Genomic DNA, 23025 nt, shown 5'->3' with positions numbered 1-23025 from the left:
GTATATATCTAATTTTAAGACCTGCAAGAGATGACCTCCTGACATGTGCAACTGTAGAATACTGCTCTAGTAAGTAAGTAAACTTTATATATTAAGCGCTTTTCATAGACAGGCAGTCACAAAGCCCTGTACACAAAAGGCTAAAATAAACAGAACGTTAGGTACCAATATAGACAATACAAAAGGTTAAATGTAAATGAAAGTTTAAGATTTCAAAATAAATTACATATCAGGACATAAATATTACTTCTTTGTAGTGTTGTACAGGGTTCAGAGGTTCAGGTATCCATGCCTTACCTTTACCACAAGCCTGTAAAGTGACCTCGGAGCCGTCATCCACTTCCACTCCTGGCTGCATTGCATGTTCTGAATGCTTGAGAGGATTATGTTTGTTTGAACATCAATCAGCTGTGTGTCATGTTAACCTTAAAGACCAAACATCCTGCTGTAATCTAGCACAACGGTTTACTGTCAGTACGCATTCACAGAACTATCCACAGCAGCAGCAACAGTTATTTAACACCTACATGATCTTTGTACCATTAGCTTTTTAACTCCATCTAAATGTTTCAGTGAGTGTCTGTTAATATGATTGTGTAGTATTTTGTAGTCTTGTGAAGTCTCTTTTTACTTTGTCCTGAATAAAAACAAAAAACACAAATTCTTACAAAAATAGAAAAGAAAAACTTGAAACAGCAGCACAGTCGTTAATGTTGCTTTTTAACCCCTCGTGCTCAAAACATGCCTTTCAGACTAGCTTTCAAAGTAAATGTAATTAATTCAACTAATTAAACGTCCAACATCCATTCAGCTGTAGTCTGCACACGGGGCCAAAAGCGGGGTGAAGGAATTTCCGACTTCTTGAAGATCTTTGACGGATGCTGGAGCACGTGAACATGGACCGGTCAAGAGTTTGAAAAGAAGCAGAGTGAAGCCTGAAGAGGCACTTTGCAGATATCCAACAAGCAGCAGGGAGACCAAACATGGCAGCCTCTTACTTCCTGCCCATCTACTCCTACCAAGCTGAATGAGAAGCTATTCAAGTGCTAAACAAAGGAAGCAAGCTTAAAGGTACAACCTGGATAAGGGGACCAGGAACCAGTGATTTGGTCTAAAAAAAAAAAAAACTTTATCAATAAACAGCATTACTATTATTAGTGAAGGGTTTAAAGATGTAGATCTTCTAAGGTTACATTTTAACCATGTTTGCACCATGCTAGTCATACACCACTTTGGGTTTTTTTTTTTCCATGGAAATATCAACATGCTGGAGTTGCTCTTGTTTCCCCAAGAAAATAAAAAAATCAAACTTTCTGTTGTTACGCTGGCCTCCTTTCAAAGTTTATACAGATGCTGCCAGTGTTACACCTGCTAACGTCAGACACAGGAGGAAGCACGCTGATGTCTGTGTGGCTGGTTTGCACAAGTCCAGCATGGAAGCTCTCAGGTGCTGGCAATGGGATTTTATGATTGTGTCAGCGTTTCTCTAGTTAATGTTTTACTACGTTTCGGGAAATACATTTATTGTATTAAAATACAGTAAGGACCTAATGTAATTTTAATAACAACAAATCATGCAGCAAGCCCGCTGCACATGGACGTCCTAAAACAAGGTGTTTGATCATGTAAACTGGAAATTTAAGGGTTAAATGCAGGGATGGGAAGTAATGAAGCACAAATAGTTCATGACTGTACTTAGGTAGAATTTTCAGGTATCTTTCCTTTACTTAAATATTTATTTATTTTTTTACTGTATGTGTACTTTATAGTCTTTATATTTTATCGGGGTTATGTTATATTAGGGTTGTAAAGTTGGCCGGAACGAGCAGAGGTGTGGCCTTGGTATGATGGCATTTAGCTATGGCTGCAGAAGGAAGAAATGCTTTTAACTGTCAGCAGAAGTGGCAAATAGCAAACTACAAATACTTCATTACTGTACTTAAGTATAATTTTTAGTTATCTGTACTTAAGTAGTTTTTCCCCCACCCTCTCTAAATTTTAACACTAATATCTGTACTTTATACTCCTTACAAATAAATTAATGCAAAGAAAGCTGAGAGGAGCAAACGATGAAAACCAAACAAAACAGAACACAAGACTGGAAAAAAACCTCAAGATTTATTTGACAAGCACTTTTCACAAAATGCCCTGTAAACAAATTAGAGCGACTAATAATACACATCAAAAGTTTGCTACAAATAAATAAAGTTCCTACAGTCGCATTTATGTTAGTTTCTCCATCAGCTCTGAGCGATGGCTGGAGTGTTAGAAGGCTCTAACTCTATAACATACACATCACTCCTCCTGGATCCACCGCAGCCATGGTAACCTGTACTTTTGGTCCTTTTTCCAGGAGGAGCGGGGTGGACACTAATAATGCAGCTCTAGTTTTCTGTTTGTAACTTTTACTGTGCGTGAAATACAAACAAAAGACAAGGATGAAAAATGAAAAACTAGCAGTTATATTGTGATGTGAAAACGTGCTGCATCTCTCAACGAACCCATTATAAAAATAAAAACATCAAACTTCCTCTCTGACAGTCTGGGTATAACTAGGCAGAAACTCCTGTGTCACTTCACTTTAACGGTCCCAAAATACAAAAATTGAGCAGGGCTGCATGGAATAATTTGGAGGGGAGCATTTAAGCTCCATATGTCTGTGCCCAGAAAAACAACTATGTTACACACACACACACACACACACACACACACACACACACACACAAAACTGCATTGTTTCTGTCTTTCCATTCTAACCTCGTGCTGTGAGTGTTACATGGCTTTACTGCAGCATGTAGTTGGAAACATTGCCTCAAACACTTTCAGTGCGATGGAGTAAAAGCAGCACTCTGGGAGCCAGGCTCAGTTATCCAACATATTGATCACTGACATCAGTGACAACCCCACCCCCGCCCTAAAAAAAAAATAAAAAACACAAAAAGAACAGCAGAAAGGTTGCACATTTTGACCCACTTTACAGAAAATACTATTTCCCATGGGCACTTCTGTCAAGCTTAACCACATGAGGATTTAAAAGACACTTCAGACACAGAAGTCCTATGAGGAATCAGTAGACTGCACATTTTTTATACTCGGAGATAAATTTAAGTCGGGCTTTGGTTAGCCAGACAAACGAAACATACATTAGGTTTAATTTACTGCCCGTTTACCCGATATAAAACCACAGCAGCAGGCCTACATGTGAGAGGACGTCAGCACTTTGATCGTCTTTAAATATTTCAAAAAAGGAAAAAAAAAAAAAAAAGCACAGCCTCTGTTCAGCTTTGTGCACAGACGCACAACATGCCAGGTCAAATAACCAACACTGAGAGGCAGACAGATGCTTACTGTCAAAAGCACAGCAGCACAGACAACAACACAACACTGAAATTGTAAAGACTGCAGGAGCAAAACAGAGTGTGTAGTGATATCCAGCAACAACTTCCTGAAGGGAAAAGTTGTTGTTGTGTTTGTTTGTTTTTTGTTTATTTTGACAGCTGGTTCTGCATCATCGCCCACCTACGCTCACCTTCATCTGCAACGTAAAGGCACCGCTAAATACAACAGGTTTCTGGTGACAGCAGATTAGACGTATTCACAGAACAATTAGTGAAAATGTAAAAAAAAAAAAACAAGAAAAGAAAAGAAAAAAAGAAACTACAAATTATTGACACTAAAAGGAGAGAGAGAGAGAGAGAGAGAGAGAGAGAGAGAGAGAGAGAGAGAGAGAGAGAGAGAGAGAGAGAGAGAGAGAGAGAGAGTGAGTGAGTGAGTGAGTGAGTGAGTGAGTGAGTGAGTGAGTGAGTGAGAGAGAGAGAGAGAGAGAGAGAGTGTGAGTGAGTGAGTGAGTGAGTGAGTGAGTGTGTGTGTGTGTGTGTGTGTGAGAAAAGCATTAACGGAGTTCAAACATCATCACTTATGATATCTTAGCCCAATCGTCTTGGCCTTTTGGCTGAAGTAAAAGGGCAACTTGGTTTTTAGGACTGCTGAGGCACAACTTCCATGAACTTCTGACACAGAGCTGTGGTCGAGTCTGAAAAACAAACATCGGAGACGGTTAATCATCACTTCACCTAAGTTTCCACCCAAACAGAGCTCAAATACACCGACTGCATCCCAAGTCCCATTTATCTGTCCTTAAAGGCCACAGCGGCGTTCTTATTTCCACTCAGGAGAGCTATGAGTGAGGCAAACATGAGATCACCACTAATAAAAACCTTTAACAGGGACCTCCTTCAGATTTAGCAAACCGAGTCTAACCCTGAACCCTGAACTGGGTTTCAGGGGCCAAAACAGCTGAGGTCACCTGGAGTTAAACATTTAACTCAGCGATGAAAGAAAAAAAAACTTGGATATAAATCAAGAGCAAAGCAAATGTTCAAATGAATGGAGCTGAAATATGAAAGCCTATCAGTGTGGACCAACACCATATCTTTCTTTACCCAACGTAAAGCCTTGAGATGATAAATCTGAAATCCTACCAAATTTTACATTTGATTGTTAAATGTTATTATTTAGCTGGAAACTGACAAGGACAAAATGCAGCAGCTGAAGAGAGAAATACGGATCAACACACCAAAGGTATAAACCTAAAATATTAATCAGCAGCAGAACGGAGGACAATTTTAAAAAGTTTCAAGAAGAAAAACTTGTCATGTTTTTATTGAACCTAGCATTGAAACTTTCACGCAGAATTTGAGATAAGTAAAAATCAACTGAGTTTATATTAACCTCATAGGACCTGGCGTCCACATACGTGGACATCACATTTTGGGTTATTTAGACCAAAATACTCAATTTTGCTCTACAAGGGCCTGATATCCACTTACAAGGACATTATACTGCTACTGTTCTATCAAAATGTTAAACAAATATCCTCATATGTGGCTCTTATTTTTCTTAAAAACAAAAATAAGGTAAAAAATAAATAAATAAATCTGGAAATTCTTTGTTTTTACATTCATCGGGCCCCAACATGCCCAAATATGAAAGAGAAATTAAAAATGCATGCCATGGAAGAGTTTGGGTCTTAGGAGGTTAATGCACAAATTAAAAGCGCACACAAAAACAGGTGGAATAAAATGCTCCAAGTAACATATTCATAGACAAGGGGGAGGAGTTTGTTTTACTTTGTTTTAAAATAATTTCCCCCAGGGATCAATAAAGTATTCTGATTCTGATTCTGATACTTACGGATTCCATTTCGCAGCCACTTGGGTTTAGTCTGCCACCACACACCAATAAAATAGACGGGCAGTCCAGTGCCGATGATCCCAAAGCCGATGGCGCACTCGACTGGAGTCTTCCAGAAGGAGACGATGATAAGGAAGAGGCAGGCTAACACAAAGCTCACTGGTAGCAGAATGTTCACCTGCAGGGAGAAGCACAAAAACTCATAACTGAGTGTTTGCTGAGAAATAACGCCGCTGTAAGCCACTTCTGCATTGGCTCGATGTTTTAGAGTCAGCGCGAAGTGACCCAAAACTACAGTTCCTCCATGAGCCACTTGAGACAGGCTCGCAAAGGGAGTCAAAAGCTCCTAAAATACCCAAATTTGTAGCAGGAAAAAGAATATTTGCAATATGCTACAAAAAACAGTTATGACGTAAACTGTTTTACAACGTATCCACCAGGATAACTGAGCTACGGGCGTGTCTGCATTGCCCCTATGGCAGCTACAACATTAGCACTCCACCATTTCATCCACATAAGGTGGCAGCGGAAATGCTAACAAGGAAGGCTCAAAATCCAATCCTAAACCAATGAGGGACATCATGGTGGCTAAATCCATCATTTATACTCTATGCACAGAACCTACGGCCATCTTTTATATACAGTCGTTGTGATATCTAACCTGGCCAAGCTAGATGCAATAAGACAGGATGCTCCCTATTATGTATGCTAGATAAACTCATTTAACCACTAGTGTCAACTAATGGACTCTTCCATTAGCACCCTTCAGTTGTAAAAATCATCAGCCAAGTAAAATATCGAATCACCGCCACCGCCACCCTCACAGCTCTGGTTAGCTGAGGTGATAAAATGGGATGCCAGGATGTGGCAGGTGGCACGATTCAATAAAGTCTAAATCTTTCACAGATTGTCCTTATAATCTATGGTGGCCCTGAGAGGCCAAATGCACTGCAACTTAAGAAAACACCAGTAAATAGAAAAAACACAGAAAAAGCTCACAAAACACAACAGAAGTGTAAACGGCTAATAGCAAACATGCATCTACAGTATCTTATGGATTATCCAATTAAAATTACCTGCATCTTTTGCTCCCTCACAACACATAAGCTGTGAATGCGTCTCCCAGAAAAATTTAAACTGTTGTGTTTTGAAAGCTTTTGCAGTATTTTTACATTCGCTCATACTTTCTTAAGTTTAAGCTGCAGTGCATTTGACCTCCCAGCGCCACTGTAGTAATGGTAAATGGCCTGCATTTGTATAGCGCTTTTCTAGTCCATAGGACCCCAAAGCGCTTTACACTACATTCAGTCATTCACCCATTCACACACACATTCACACACTGGCGATGGCAAGCTACATTGTAGCCACAGCTGCCCTGGGGCGCACTGACAGAGGCGCCCCAGGGCAGTAATAATAATCCCGGTAATAATCCTTATTACCGGGTTATGTTTGATAGCGTCTGTGCTCAATAATCATATATGCGATGCACATGTGTTCAGATGCATTTGGCCACGTAGCATCAATGTGAGTGGACACTGTCAATAACTGAGCTGTTCTTAGAACACTGTGCCCTATCTCTCCTACAAAAAGGAATAAATCTAACTGTGATTCTCCACTACTCTCATTGGCTGAACAGCAGGAATGTGACAGACAAAGAAAGGAGAAAGGAAAAGAGTGGGAGAGTGAAAGAGAGATGGAGGTCAGCAGGGACAGTGCCGCTCCTGTCCCAGCCACCCGCTTTCACACAGGACTGGACCAGTACATCCATTTGCCTCTTTCACTTTTCCGCCTCTGACCATCAAACACACACTCAAATTGTAACAAGGGTCCTCTGTGATGCGGAGAGTGCAGCGGTAGCGCTCTTCCTCTTACTCACACACACACACACACGTTTGTGTTTCCATCACCTCAGAGGACATCACGGAGATCGTGCAAACCTACCCAAACCATAGCTAACTTTCCAAATCTGGACCCTAATTGTGAAAGCTTTCAACCTCAAATGTAACATTCAAAGACTTTTTTTTTTGCTTTTCCCACACTGACTGTATAAACACATTCAGGTCCCCACAGCATGGGTAACACGAGTACACTGCATACACACACACACACACACACACACACACACACACACACACACACACACACACACACACACACAGCCTCAGCACCAGCTGACTAGCATCCAGCTCCCCTCCTGTCTTTTAATCTGCGATCAGTATCTGTTCATCTGCACTGAATGGATCTTTGTCTGTCGCTTTACACAAAGAAGGAAGATTTCCTGCTGCCAAAGCCAACTTCAGTGGGAGTCAATGATGACAAAGACCAAGAGAAGATCCATTGTTTTGGCCTGCCTGACAGACTAGTTCTCTCCACCACCAGCCACATTTTTTGCTGAAAACCTCTTAAAAACAGTTCTCGAGGCTGACTCACCTTTATTGGTCGATCCAGCTCAGGCTTCTTATAGCGGAGCCACATCATTCCTATGATTGCCATGGCGATGCAGAGCCAGTTGAAGAAGCTGAAGAAGTTTATGACGGAGAAGATGTCGTTGGAGAAGGCGTAGAGCAGCGTCATTAAACACTGGACAGACGGAGAGAAGGGAAAACATTACCTCTCTAAGTCTGGTGACACTGCCTCCAAGTATGAGATTTTCTGCATGCAATTAAATAAAGTAACTCATTGAAGTTCAACTGAGCAGGTGTAAGTTGCTAGCATGTTGGTATGGTTTGATTCTCCGCTGTGTAAGAGAGCAGCAAAAAGTCTTTGTTTTCAGAAAAGTTCACCTTTGTCCTTTTATTCAAAATTAATTAAAAATATTCTGTAACTGTATATAATAACCTATTATGCAGTGAAGTGAAGTGAGATCCCACAAATTAAAATACTAAAAAGACACGCACACTATTATTTTAGCTATGGTTTCAGAAGATGTACTCTCTTGCGTGCCAATAAAGAAAGTTAAAAAACCAAAAACATACAGTGAATATAAGTGAGGGGAGTGGGGTCAGCAGAGTGGGGTGGATCATTGACAGCAGACTGGGCAGGTGACCCTCCCGAGAACCCACAAAGAATAACCTGAGATGAATAGAAAGACACAGATATGTGATTAATCGCTGTGAAAAGAAAGATGAAGAGGCTCCGGGTGTTTCTAATCTTGACTCTTAACACTTGCTAATTGTGTGTGTGTGCGCACGAGTTTTTTTTTAAACATGGTTGGTGTGAGAGTGTTACCTGGATGATGTGAACAGTGAGCCGTTGACTGATCCAAAGCAGGACAGGCCTACAAACACCGGGATGATCCACGCCATGGGACCCAGGTGGTAGTTACCAAAATCCTGTAGACAACAACATCAGCAACATATATTCAGCATTCAGCAGCAAGTATTCACATCTTTGGACCCGTTATACCCCCCACCCAAATATACAGTGCTGCTAATTTCTTTAAGACAATTACAATCAAGACCGACTTCTTGGAAACTAAACATAAAATGGTCCCGGGCAGTAGTTTTCCAGGCTTCCTGAAGGTGTCTTAAAGTTTTTCTTTGGACACTGGCTGCCTTAAAATACTGCTGTAAAACAAGGTGGAGGCTCTGTCAGGGCAATGGCTTCATTTTTTCAAATTGGCAATGATCCCAAACACTATGCAGTAAGCACACCTGGATAGAAAAACACACTATCACTCATGAACTGGCCTCCCCAGAGGCCGGGCTTCAACATTATTAAAGTAGTATGCGATCATCCTGATAAAGAATGGAACAAAAGCCAGTCAGCATCTAAAGAAGAGCTTCAAATGTCCTTGAAGAAGCCTGGAGAACTATTCCCTAAGACCACTTAGAGGAATTACAAGAAAATTTCCCTTCTGCTTCACGCGTGGTTTTGGATTGGCTTTAACTCAGGAGGTAGATTAGAGCAGGTTGTATACTAATCAGAAGGTTGCTGGTTCAGTCTACTCCAGTCTGCATGTCAAATATCCTTCGGAAAGACTCCAAGCTCCTCTCCGAAGCATCTATTGGAGTATGAATGTGTGTGAATGTTAGATAGGAAGCACTTAAAGCATACCAAATACAGACTTTCAAGCTTGTTAGAACTGTACAAACTCTGTTTTTGTCTTATATCTTTTAATAAATCACCGAACCAATTTCCCATTTTCCTAGCAAAATATAAAGAAATGAGGGATGGCTCAAGACTTTTGTACATTACTGCAGCTCAAAGCACTCACCACAGCCACAGCCTCTGAGTTAAGCATCTGATCGGGGGAGAGTGTGGTGAAATAGGCCAAGTTTGTTAGGACATACACTGCTGTCACTATCGGCAGGGAGATGATGATGGCTCGAGGAAGGTTTCTGAGGAAAACGTACAACAACGGCAGGCTGATTACAACTGCGGACTTTTGACTACTCCACATGAATTTTAAAGGTAAAAATCACAATTGTGATCAACTTACTTGTAAGGTTCAATCATCTCCTCTGTAACAAAATTCAAGTAGTTCCTGGAAACAAAAGAGACAACAAATAGGTATTGAACAGTAAAAAGCAATGAAGATGCACTGAACCTTTATTTTTCTGATATTTATTATTTAAAAGAAACATTAGTAATGTACAGTATGTTCAGTGTTATTTGTAATAGCCATTCATTGGACTTATCAGATGATATGTTACTGACAAAATGCCCCAGCGTTTGATCCATTTTCACACCGTCTCCAAGCACCAGGTTTAACATTTGAATTGAGGGAAACTGGATACAGGCAGACAGTGGACAGCAAACTAATTGCACAGCTAGGCTGATGTGTTAACTCACCAGCCACCGTAAGCAAACAGGCCACTGTAGAGTGCCAGGCCAATACTTCCAAACTCATATTTGGACCCCTTGAAGGAATTCTCTGGAAGAAGTCCGGCTGTGTCACCTGGAGAAGACAAAAGGATTAGGATTTATAAAAATAAAAAAAAAAGCCCCAGTTTACCGTCTGCGCTATTGGGCCACGGGCAGGTTGACCAGTCATTCTGGCATAATACATAAAACACTGACCAGTGAATCCACAAGCCAAAGAGCCTTTGAAAGGGAAAATGTCTAATATCATGCTTAAATCCGCCCCACTATGCGGATCAGTGAAGGACTGCAGAATTACTGGAGTTAAGACCTGGCTGAGACAGTCAATAAGTAACCCAGACAGTGGCAAGGCTATGCGGGTTGACATAAGGCTCACGCAGCCTATAAAAGAGGCAGAGGTAAAAGACGAGGGAGAGGAGCAGGGGAAAGTCTGTGGTTAAGGATAGTTCAACTTTTTAACATTTGTGTCATTTCTAATTATCATAGCTCTATGAATCGCGCCTTCCATCCAATGGCATATGAGATGCTAACGCTGATATAAATGCAACTTGTTCCAGCAGACAGCATATGTATTTCTCAAATCCTGAGCCCTTATGGGGATTTATCACATTCTGATCACTGCCTCTTTTTCCAGTCCTTCAGGTTTCTGCTGGTTGTAGGGGATCTGTGTACAAATTCCTGCTCTCCACGACATGCATTCTCATTCTCAGACATGGCGACGGTTGCTAAACCAACAGCCCCCGGCAGTGTTGGTACTGGGAGGGTTAGCCCTGAGCCAATGTGCAGCGTGGGAAACGCCCGATTATTGTGCAGCCTGGTCCAACGGACAGCCTCATGCATTGCTCCACCTCTGATGAAGCAGACAGATGTGTGGCCACAGTGTCAAGAGACCATGGCGCTCACTTTGAAGAAGTTTGATTATTTTGAACTGTGAATAATGCAAAAATATCTATTGCAAGAATAAAAGTATGGACTGATAATCTACATGATGGGTCCCCCTTAAGATGGATTGCTTTTAATATTTGAGACAGTTGTCGTCTGAGTTTGCCTTTAAATATTCTGCTGCATATTCCAGCATCAGTTAAACGTCACAAAGCAGCTTGCTCATGCTGGTTTGACATTTCTATGAAGAAGAATAGATTTTTTTTTTTTTTTTTTTAAACCATGTGAGTAGCCACACATTGCACAAGTCATGTCATCCACCTCAGGCCTTATGTTGACCCGTGTCTCAACTCGACAGAATTCCTGTTAAACTCACAGCTTCTGATCAGGCTTAAAAATCAGTGCAATGGCCAATTTCATAGTAACCTTTACAGATTCCTATGATAGCGAAGTCTGACTCATCACAGCTCCTTTTGTTTTCCTTTTCTGATATGATATGACATTTTTACGGGACTTACTGACCTTTGATATTTAATGGGGGAAAAAACAAAACAAAAAAACAAACAAAAAACAACAACAACAACAAAAAAAAAAAAAAACAACACAGAAACTTAATCTTTAAGAAAAGCAACCAAATTAAGGCACATTTCTGTTAGATCATTCATGCAAGCCATTTGTGTGAATGATCCAACAGAAAAGCAACCAAATAAGCCTCTTTTCATAGCTAAATGATGCGTTTTATTTGAACTGATAACACTTAGACCTCCTATTATTAGGCATGCGTATGGTGAAACCTTTAAATCTTTGCCTAAAGTCAGAGTGGGGGACTTTCCTCACAGTTCTGTTTCTACCACTCATCACATTCCACCATATCGGTCTGGGCACGCTGACCCACCACCAGCTGGTCTCATGATACAGGCACCAGACAGTGAAAGTAACACACACACACACACACACACACACACACACACAACCAAATATGCATGAACGACAGAGAACACACACGCAGCCGATAACTTGCCAGCAACACCTGAATGAACTAAATTCCTGCCTTTTTTCCATTCTGTGTGTAGAATCAGGGCACAAAGCACAACTCTGACAATGCACTCAAAGACACCTCTTTAGTTTTTTGATAAGCACACTTTATTTCAAGTGCATATTAGTTCTCTTAGTCACGCTCTTTACAACCACAAATATTGACAGATCATGAAATGGCAAAAATCGGTCAAGGTCTTTAGCACGCAGCTATGACAATGGTTTTAATCCACTTATTTATTGTAAGAAATATTAACCTGCTTACCTTATAATCATTTACAGTCACTTCCTCACGCAAAGAGTTCTCTACATTTCAGTGAGGCCCAGTACCAATGCATGTTGTTGGTGAGCAGATCAAATTGGCACAGATGTCGTCAGCTGTAACCCCGAGTCTGATTCCAAATACAGGGCCTTTCTACTTGTCATTCCCCTGCGTTCTTTCCCTTCATTTCCTGGCTTTCTCAACAGCTCCCTGCTAATAAAGGCTTTTGTGCCTTTATTAGAAGCTGCTGTGGTGTAAGCTTTAAAGTATCTCAACTATTCTTGTTTCTTCACATCAATACAGTGAATAGGCTGGTTTTACATCAGAAAATATGTTTCTTGATGTGGTTCAGACTCACAGTTAGCGGTAGCACATGGATTAGTTATACTGTTTGAAATGAGATGAAGTATTTGTACATAGGTGGGAGGTAACCACCTGTGAATCAGGTATGGTAAACAGGCTTTCTAGCAAACACGCCTTTACTTTTTGGACACCTTGGGGCAGGGAGAGCCGTGCTGAAGTGTGACCCAGCAGTGGATTTTCACACGAGGTTAGAGAACACTGGTTTGTGAGTGTAACTTTGGGTGTGAGCGGCTGTGTTGAATAATTCCTGTTACAGTCAAGTAAATGAAGACGATGGGAGGGAGAACTTGTTCTTACAGATAGATGGCCAACCTTCTCTCCGTTTGCTTCTCTTACAAACAGTGTGGGCGGCAGTCAAACTAAGAAGGCGGAGGCTTTATTGGAGCTAATCAGATTACACTGCCTTCTAATCTGACACTCCAGGCCTCATGAACAGGGCCCTATGTGTAAAGCTTCAGAGCCGTGCTTTAACAATTCCCATGCACTCACTAAGCTAGAAATATTTGGAATTGTTGAATCTAAAGTGAACCCGTTAGTGCATGAGGTGCTTTCGAGGCGCACTCAACCAGTCACGAGCCAGGGAGAGCTACAACAGAAAGAGGGATTATGCTTTCCTTTGTTGATATAATGACAGGCACATGCCTAGTCTTTCTAGAAGTCTATGTAATGTCAGACGTCCCAGGTAAACAGTTATTAGAAGCAGAGTGATGATTAAAGATCTTAAAATTGATTCAGAGTAGACACCAAACCAGAAATGACACTTGGAAAAGGACTAGAATAACAAATTGGTAGAATCCGTCCTCGTGTTTCATTTACAAACCAAAACAGACACTAGATAGGTGAACTTAGCATTCAGCTTACAGGGAACGGATCAGGAAGGAAAGATGAATGAAGCCGCAGAGTAAAAGCAGGTACAGCTCATGCTTGTTATTTACTTGAGAACACTTTGATGAAGTTTTCTCACACTACTGGGGGAAGAATTACTTTCAAAAGTATTAATGTAATTAACGGTATTGTGAGAGTAGAGCACAAAGGTCAGAGGCTGCTCCCTGCAGCTGCTGATGTTACAGATTCCACAGTTTGCTATGAATTCCCCACAGTTACTGACACAAGGCTGACACAGGTTTGCTGACATGAACAAAAACAGCGGAAATTCAGAATCAGAATCAGAATCAGAAAGGGTTTTATTGCCAAATGTTGAGCAGGTTTACAACATTAGGAAATTGCTGCGGTGCTTCAGTGCAAACATACTGTCATAAAAATATAAAAATAAGAATAAGAATTAAAAGTGCTAAGTGGATAGCACTTTTAAGTTGATATTTTGGCAACTTTTATCGAATGTTGTGAGTCACTGCAACCTTTTTACCTCTGGATATTCAATATTGGATCCATACGGCACGATTTTGGTCGAGCACCTTAAACTAACAAACTGGGAAGTCACCTCAACTTTACAAAGATTTATTAACGAGTGCCGCACAGAACATCGGTGTATGAGTCGAAAATATTGGCTTTAAAAGTCTGACAAGGAGACATGCTGAACCAGACGCAGCTCTGGTTTAATCGACCGCCACTCAGGTGATCTCGGACCTATGATCTCCGACCTGTCATTTTACCCACTAAGCCTGTGCATCTGTGGCTCCAGTGCACCTCACAGCTCCAGCTGAACATGTTAAATTTATCCCAGTTTGGTTCTGATTAAGTAATCTTGCCCCATAACAGGATACCCTTGCTCACTTACTTCTGTGTGCAACAGTTAGCTGAAGTTTTACACCAACAATTTGGCAGTAGCGGCAACTAATAAGGGATCAGAACATAAACAGTGGATTTGGATTTGATATGAAAACAAAAAGCAGCAGAGACTGGCTGGTGCTGCAGTGCGCTGTTAATGTAATTTTAGATACACATTTATCACGAAAGAAACAGGCTGAAGTAAAGCCAGACTAAACCCAGTCTGCTTTCGGTGTTGTGTTTTGATGCATTTCCTTCATAATATTTTAGCTTATTTCCTTTTTTTGTTGTTGTTATTTTGAATGTGGACACTTGTGCAACTGCATCAACTTTGCAGTGCAGCTGCAGTTTTAAGTAAACCAGTACTGCCACAAAATCTGCTGAATTTCAATACATCGATGGAATATAAGGTGTTAGTGTGTTTACACTGACGTCAGTGTTTCATACAGTGAAAATACACAGGTCATGTACAGAGTCTAGAGCCAAAATAAGCCCTGTGGTCAATCTCCTTATACTCAGATGTACCAGCTCATCCTCATTCAATACACAGTGCTTGCTGTATTCCCTTTTATTGCATTTCTTTCTTACTATTTCTGTCCAGGAGAGCTACTCTGATCTAATGCTAATGATCTAATGTACCCCCGTTTTCCATTTTCCTCCGTCTCTCTCAGAGGAATACGATGGACAACAGCTTCATTGCGTGCAGGAAGAAAGCCAGCCATGAGAGCACAGTTAGGAGCCAACACGGGCAGCAGATTGGGTACAAGCCTCCAGTCGCCTGGTAGAAGCTTTAACCTCACAAAAGAAGCAGAGGGGTCTTGTGTCAGCTTTGATATGTAGACCGTGGTAGTCAGTCTTGGCTGAGAGTGCCAAACCCTTCCTCTAGAGGGCAGTTTGATCGCGTAAGCACACTTCCTGTCTGATTAAAAGCACACTTTTCAGTGGTTTATAGTGAGCTGAGCACATGTTCGTGCTTGTTCAAACAGAAGTTATTTGTGACTCAGACTTGCAACAGTCAATGAGCACACTCCCAAATGTGTCCTACATAAGAGCCATTATATGGTTTATCTGTCCTATCTTTACACAACGCTTCACCAGATCCTGTTGGTTGTAATAAAATTCAGAAGTCACTCCATGAAATCAAATATCTACAAATCATGTGTGTGAGGATTTACTCGGGATGGGAACACAGCAGCTGAAAGAGAGGCAATCCAGACACAATTTAGGAGTCACAAGCGATGAAAGACATGAAAGCTTTATACGTCTGGGCCATCACGACTTTCTTTTTAACACAATTAACCTCACAGTCACAGTCAGTTTGCCGGTTTTAATCTTAGACTGACTTTGAGGAAAAAGGTACACGACAACACTTCTTCAAATCTCTTAGTGAAGGAGACACAGATCCATTAAGTTAAGTAATCTAATTTAAGGATTTCCCCCTTGAAACTGAGATTACCTGCTTATGTAAGGGTTGATTGTGCCAGCAGGCGAGCTACTGTGTCAATGGAATACACAGCTGGAGTAAACACAGCTGAAACTTCCTGTTTTATGTCGCGTGGCACACAAACTGGTCCGTCAACTTCCTTGACGCTGATGCAATCACTCAACTCAAACTGTAAAGACTTTCTACACTGCCTAAATCATTTAAGGGAATCTAATAACAATATAAACGGAACATTAAAATCCACAGTTCATAAAATCCACATATTTTACCATGGAGTTTATTTACTGTTTAACTTTTGTAATGTGTGTCAGGCTCTTAAAGTAACCTTTTTATGCTTTTTAATTACTTTCTGATACACTGTCACGATGGTCTATCCTCTTATTAAACATGGACAATGTTTAATAAGAGCTAATGGATCAGTATGGTGTCACAGAGAGCAGAAATCCTTAATGTGGGCATCTCAGACGGCGAGCACGGAAGCCACACCCACCTGATGTTCAAACCTCCTGCTTTTTAGGAACAGCCAGTGAAAAGGAGAGGGAGGAAAAACAGACTGAGTGGGTTCATCAAGCCTGAGTATATTAGAAAAAGAGTGCTTTGAACTATAAATCACGGAGATGCACAAGTCCAAACTGTCAGCACGTGTCATTTGCATATTTGTGGCTACCTCAGCCCGTCTTCAGCCATGTCGGTCATTTACATTTTAACTTGTTAAAGGTGTGTCTGGAGGGATGGAGGGAAATGCTTATAAAGTCAGAATGGGTTTATTGCCAGATGTTGAGGTTTACAACATTAGGAAATTGCTGCGGTGCTTCAGTGCAGACAATAAGAATTAAAGTGCTATGTAGAAAGAAAGATATGTGCATGAGATATACATGAGATATATACATGAGAATAAGAATTATGAGTGCTACGTAGAAAGATATATACATGAGTGCAGGTGGTGATCAGTGCCAAACATGAAATGATGCAGTGACACAGCGTAGGGTCATGTGTTAGTGGCGGGGACAATCATGTGGTTATTGTTCATGTGTCCAACAGCAGAGGGGAAGAAACTGTTCTTGTGGCGAGAGGGGTTGGGCAAATAAAGCCGGCATAAGAGCAAAGAGGTGACCTGTGCATTTGTGTGCTTGTGCAAGGTACCTTGTCCAATCTTGACAAATCCAATGATGATGATGAGCGCGAGCGCTAGAAGCTTGGCTGCCGCGAAGAAGTCCTGCACTCTGGTGGCCGCCTTCACGCTGTAGCAGTTCACAAAGGTTAACAACACTGCGAAAGAAAAGGAGGCAGAGAATAAGACCACAGAGTAAAAGAGGCCACTGACACATAAAGCTTACAGGTGTGTTACGCGTATAGGAAACCAATCTTGTAACCAGTCAAATTGCACAACTTTACCCTGTAATGTGTTTCTTCTGCTCCACTTGTGGGACCTTACAGTGAGTGTGTGTGATTGTACGTTCTGCTGTCAACATGACGCGAGCAGAGGAAGAAGTTACAGGGGTGACACATTTTAAGAGAATAAAGTCTTTTCTCCTGTACCCATCTGTCTTTTAAATGCCCATGTACCGGCTGGTGCCTACCCTATCCTCCATAAGCGCACACACGCAAAGTTGCTGCAGTAGCCTGTTAGAAGTGATTAACTAAAGCAGCAGGCCTGTTCAAAGCTCCTAAATCAGGTCGGGGCCACAATAGAAAGACGAGACGGCACAATGAGGCTCTGTATTTGAGAGACCAGGACAAAGGAGAAGGAGGCCAAGTACAGTACAGGGGTAGACACACTTTGGCATCCAGACCCACAAACACACACTAATGGCTAATACTTGGGCATGTAGCGTACACGTATATTCACAAACCTGAAGGGAACAGAGACACGCTGATCTGAATTATACAGATTCCAGCAGCAGTCAAATTAAACAAAACCTGGCACTAAAATAGACTTTAGGAGCTATGAATGTGCAGCGACCCTGACCACCTCACAGACACACACACAGACACACACACAGACACACACCTCTAAACTTATGTTCAGGCTGCCATGAAGTCTTGAAAAGAAGAATGAAGTGATGAAACAGGTGAGAATCCTGAAATAATTGCTTTAAGACAAAATAAGGTGTAAAACAGCCCAGTGCACATAGAAAACTCTCTGCACATCCATCATAAATGTGCGGCTGTTTATTAACTTAGACATGCGACACGGAAAACTGATGATAAACTACTTGTTTTTAAACCGCACCACTAAAACTGGGGTTAAATCATCTATTGGTGTATATTTGCTTGCATTTGATTTAATAAAACCAACTTACATTAAGTTATCATATCTAAGCTTTAAGTAATTAAAATGAAGGCATTTATTTTGATTTCTTTGCTGCTTATCACGTCACAGAAAATATTATTTATTTATTTTTTTGAAAATATTTTTATTGAAAAAAGAAAACAGTAGAAAATATTATTTATGATAAACACCAGGAATTATTTCAAAGCAATTAATTGGGTTATTTTTAAGACCTATAACCTGTGAGCAACCTACATCACCCCGGCAGCTGATGTAATATCGCCGCATTTTTTCCACTACTACACGCGCGCGTGTGCGAGTGCTGATGGTATCGCACGCGCTCCATAGGATGAGGCTTTATATATTGTGTGTGAGCATAGTCGTTCATTATCTCAGGAGGTGCCCACGAGGCACAGGTGTTTTTATAGTATAGATATACAGGAAGTGCAACCACAACCGCCTGCATAGGGACTCTCTCTCACACACACACACACACACACACTAAAGTTGCATCATCTCGCCCGGTGCCTGAGCTCCGATACTCACTGATGCAGAGACAGGCCACTAGCTTGGCCCCCGTCTCCGGCACCGAGCACACGGGGAACAGCGGCTTCAGGAGGTAGGTGGCGAAGACGTAGGCGACGATATACTGGGAGGACGGCCGGATGATAAGCAGCTCGATCCAGAGTTTGAGGAATGCCGGCAGGGAGCCGTACACTTCCAAGATGTAGGCATAGTCGCCGCCGGACTTGGTGATGGTGGTCCCCAGCTCCGCGTAGCAGAGGGCGCCCACTGTGGAGAAGACCCCGCACACCGCCCACACTATGAGGGACAAACCCACAGAGCCAGCCTCCCTCACTACGCCTGTCGGCGTGACGAAGATACCCGAGCCGATGATGGTGCCCACGATGATGGCCACGCCGTTCAACAGCGTGATGGTCCTCTTCAGGGCGACCCCTTCCTCCGCTCCGTCTCCTGCTGTGACGTTGCCGGGGCTGCTGAGGTCGCTTCCCGGTCCTCCATCCTGACCGAAGCCCCCCCTATCACTGCCGCTACCCGGGGACAGCATCCTCTCAGTGACCTGCTTATCCTCCTCCCTGTCCACGGACGAGTTGGAGTTTCTCTTCTTCAGCCCTGACATCGCTGGCTGAGCTGGTTCCTCTTCTGTCTGCCGCACAAAGCTTCCCGTCTCGCCCCCCTCTGTCGTCAGTTTGATGTGCCGGTCGCTCTGATGCTCAGGCCGGCCTCAGCCACGAGGAGTCCACGGCGTGTCTGTTATGTGACTCAGAGCGGCGTGCTTTCTCTGCTCTACTCTCTGAACGAATAAAAGAATCGTGGAAATTACGACGTCTCTTACGTCAGAGCCTATCCTCCATAAAGCCCTCCTTTATTCTTTACACCCCCTAGCGTCGGAAATCTGCTACTGCTCCGCCTCACCCCCGAAGCCCACACAGCACCCGTGGCTTTCAGGGACCAGATCACAGAGAAATCATGGGACACGGCCACCCCCGGGTAACTGTTCTGCGTGAAAGTAACACAACCAGTTTAAGGAGACACTAGAAGATGTTAGTGAGGGCATTTTTTTAACTGTATTTTCACAAGTTTTACAGCATTTCTTCTAGATGAAGGTCTCCACCACCCAGGGGCGGATTTAGAGGGTTGGCATGTGCCATCCTGAAATGATCTCTTGCCACCCCTAGTGTCACCCTAGTTTTTCATATGACATTGTTGTTTATTAAGACAGGTTTAAGATAAGGCAGCATTAACACTTTGAAGGTAGAATGATGGTGAGTGTTATTAACACACTGTGTGCCGCATCTCCAAAACGCATGACCGGCATGTGAATAAGCTGACATAGCAACAAGCTGCAGTCACGCTGAGTCTCTGAAAGTTTGGACTTCAAACACAGCTAATTGTGCTGAGAGTGATGAAGCTAGTTATAAAATACTCCAAGGATCTTTTCCTTTTTTAAAATATTATTTCGCATTATGTTCTGTAAAAAAAAAGGGGGGGGGGGGGGGGCGTATACTTTTTCACACTGGGTCATTTTGGACCTAACATATTTGCCACTACTGTTAAATAGTATTTAGTATTTATTTATTTATTGTCATTGTCAAGAACAATGAAATTGCGTTTGGGGCTTCCATACAACCCAAAAAAAAAAAAAAAAAAAAAGAAGAAAATAATAAATACCCCTTAAAACCCAAGTGTACATATTTAACCCAGTGTGACTCCAATGCAATAAGACAATCCTTAGCAATAATGTTCGTAGAAATTCAGACAAAGACCTGAGAAACATGACAAAATACAACAATGCAACCCATTCAATATTATTGTACTGTGAGATATGATATCAGATATGATAGTTATCTATTTAAGAAAGAGGGGGGGGGGGGGCAGGAGGGGGAAGAGAATAAAGATATGATGCACCAATGCAGACCAGTTCATTGCTATTAAGAAGTTGGATATGGTTATTGTCCGTGAGAGGGGGGCAGAGAGTTCAGGAGCCTCACAGCCTGTGGATACAGGCTGTTGGCCAGTCTGGATGTTCTGGCCTGTATAGACCTGTACCTTCTCCCTGAGGGCAGCAGATGGAAAAGGTGGCGCGCAGGGTGATGTTGGTCCCGCAGGATACTGTGCACCCTCCTCAGACAGCGAGTGGGGAAGATATTACTGATCTCTGGCAGACTTGTTCCAATAATTCTGCCAGCTTCCTTCACCACCCGCTGGAGTGCTTGCTGATCGGCCTTGGTGCAGCTGGGGAACCACACTAGAAATCCATACGTCAGAACGCTGCTGATGGCACAGTTGTAGAAGTTCAACATCAGAGATCTGGGAATGTGTGCGCTCCGCAGTCTCCTCAGGTAGTAGAGGCGCTGTTGGGCCTTCCGTACAACTGAGGTGATATGGTTGCCCCAGGACAGGTCCTCGGTCACAGTTACCCCCAAGAATTTAAAACTGCTCACCCTCTCCACCGCCTCACTGCCAATGAAGAGAGGCAGATGGTTGTTATGACCCCTCTTCCGGAAATCTACAATGATCTCCTTGGTCTTTTTGGTGTTTAAGACCAAGTTATTGTCGTGGCACCATGACTCTAGTTGTTGCACCTCTGTCCTATAGTTTGTCTCATCATTGTTGGATATAAGTCCGAGCACTGTAGTGTCATCTGCAAACTTAACAATGAGATTGGACGCGCAGGAGGAAATACAGTCATGGGTGAAGAGAGTGTATAGCAGAGGGCTCAGAACACACCCCTGAGGGGCACCGGTGTTGACCACAAGGGTGGAAGAGGTGTTCTTACCCACTCTATGTGATGAATACCTCAGTCAGGCTCTAGCCTTCTTAGTCTCTGTGTTGTTGTTTAATGTCTTGTTGTTGATACTTTGCAATAGGATATGTTAATCTCAATTTTAAAGAAATTGAGATTTTTTGAAATTGGGCCTGGGCTTGTCCATAGTGGACACTTTTATTAACCATGTATCCCCACAGTGTGCACACACTACATAAAACAAGAAAGTCTAGTGCACCACAGTAGTAAAAACTCATACTTACTTTCCAGAACGCACAGAAACCAGTTGCACTGGTTTTATGGTCTTGTACTCTGAGAGAAAATAACACAAGTGGAGTTGGTCCCACTGGAATGAGGACATGTTGTGCAATTTACAGACATAGTCATAGACCTGTCTTGCTAGATTTTCACTTTGCCTGAGGATGAGAAACATCATGAGTATAGAATTTCCGTCAACAGAGTTTCTATCTCTGTAAGCATCTAGATGTAAGTGAATACCAGCGTGTTGACACGTAGTACTCAACTCTTTTTTTTCTTTCTTTTTTTTGTTAATGCCATCAGTGGCTTTTAAGTGGCTGTTTGAAGCAAGAGTGAATCAGGTCAGATGTGCATGGTCCAGAGGTCATACAATAGATTTGCCTCCATTTTCACTGTTTGCTTTCCAAACAGACCAGTTAGGACTCTGTGAATGTTTACAATTCATACACAGGTTCATTTGGGGAACACAGTGTACAACATCATTAAAAAACACAGCTGAATCATCTTCAACACCATTGTGTTCATTCAGTTTGTCACGTGGTTTGTGCTCTAAAATATGAGCGGCATATCGTGAGAAGTACACTCAACAAAAATATAAACGCAACACCTTTGTTACTGCTCCCATTCCCCATGGGATGGACGTAGAGACCTAAAATTCATTCCAGATACACAATATAACCATCCCTCCCAAACAGTGGTCACAAATCAGTCCAAATGTGTGGTAGTGGGCACATCTGCCATATTGAGATAATCCATCCCACCTCACAGGTGTGCCACATCAGGATGCTGATCTGACATCATGAGTAGTGCACAGGTGTACCTCAGACTGCCCACAACAAAAGGCCACCCTGGAATGTGCAGTTTTTTGCGCTATTGGGGGTCTGGGGACCCAGAACCGGTCAGTATCTGGTGTGACCACCATTTGCCTCATGCAGTGCAACACATCGTCGCATGGAGTCTATCAGATTGTCAATTGTGGCCTGTGGAATGTTGGTCCACTCCACTTCAATGGCTGTGCGAGGTTGTTGGATATTCGTGGGAACTGGTACACGCTGTCGTATACGCCGGTCAAGCACATCCCGAACATGCTCAATGGGTGACATGTCCGGTGAGTATGCTGGCCATGCAAGAACTGGGACATTCTCAGCTGCCATCTGCCCTGAACAATGTGAACCATGATTCATCCGTCAAGCGCACACCTCTCCAACGTGCCAGACGCCATCGAATGTGAGCATTTGCCCACACAAGTCTGTTACGGCGACGAGCTGGAGTCAGGTCAAGACCCCGATGAGGACGACGGGCATGCAGTTGAGCGTCCCTGAGACGGTTTCTGACAGTTTGTGCAGAAATTGTTTGGTTGTGCAAACCAATTGTTCCAGCAGCTGTCTGGGTGGCTGGTCTCAGACGATCTTGGAGGTGAACCTGCTGGATGTGGAGGTCCTGAGCTAGTGTGGTTACACGAGGTCTGCGGTTGT

At 42.5% G+C, this 23025-nt stretch overlaps 1 protein-coding gene across 1 annotated transcript; it reads right to left on the bottom strand.

Annotated features, from left to right (window-relative positions):
• Positions 1 to 3977: 3977 nt before the first annotated feature.
• On the bottom strand, positions 3978 to 19144 carry slc7a5 (solute carrier family 7 member 5). The gene is made up of 10 exons (XM_085358589.1): positions 18550 to 19144; positions 16875 to 17000; positions 9988 to 10093; positions 9635 to 9679; positions 9410 to 9533; positions 8422 to 8525; positions 8169 to 8265; positions 7624 to 7773; positions 5194 to 5371; positions 3978 to 4033 (listed from the first exon to the last, which is right to left on the bottom strand). Exons 1-10 carry the CDS (start codon positions 19142 to 19144, stop codon positions 3978 to 3980), a joined length of 1581 nt encoding a protein of 526 aa, XP_085214715.1.
• Between the last annotated feature and the right edge of the window lie 3881 nt (positions 19145 to 23025).

The sequence above is a fragment of the Diplotaxodon limnothrissa genome, linkage group LG7 (genome assembly GCF_057381915.1).
Source record: "Diplotaxodon limnothrissa isolate DT_005_m linkage group LG7, D_limnothrissa_male_GT1.1, whole genome shotgun sequence".
Classification (NCBI taxonomy): domain Eukaryota; kingdom Metazoa; phylum Chordata; class Actinopteri; order Cichliformes; family Cichlidae; genus Diplotaxodon; species Diplotaxodon limnothrissa.
The sequence above is the reverse complement of the archived record's forward strand: the minus strand, read 5'-3'. Positions and strand labels throughout refer to the sequence as shown.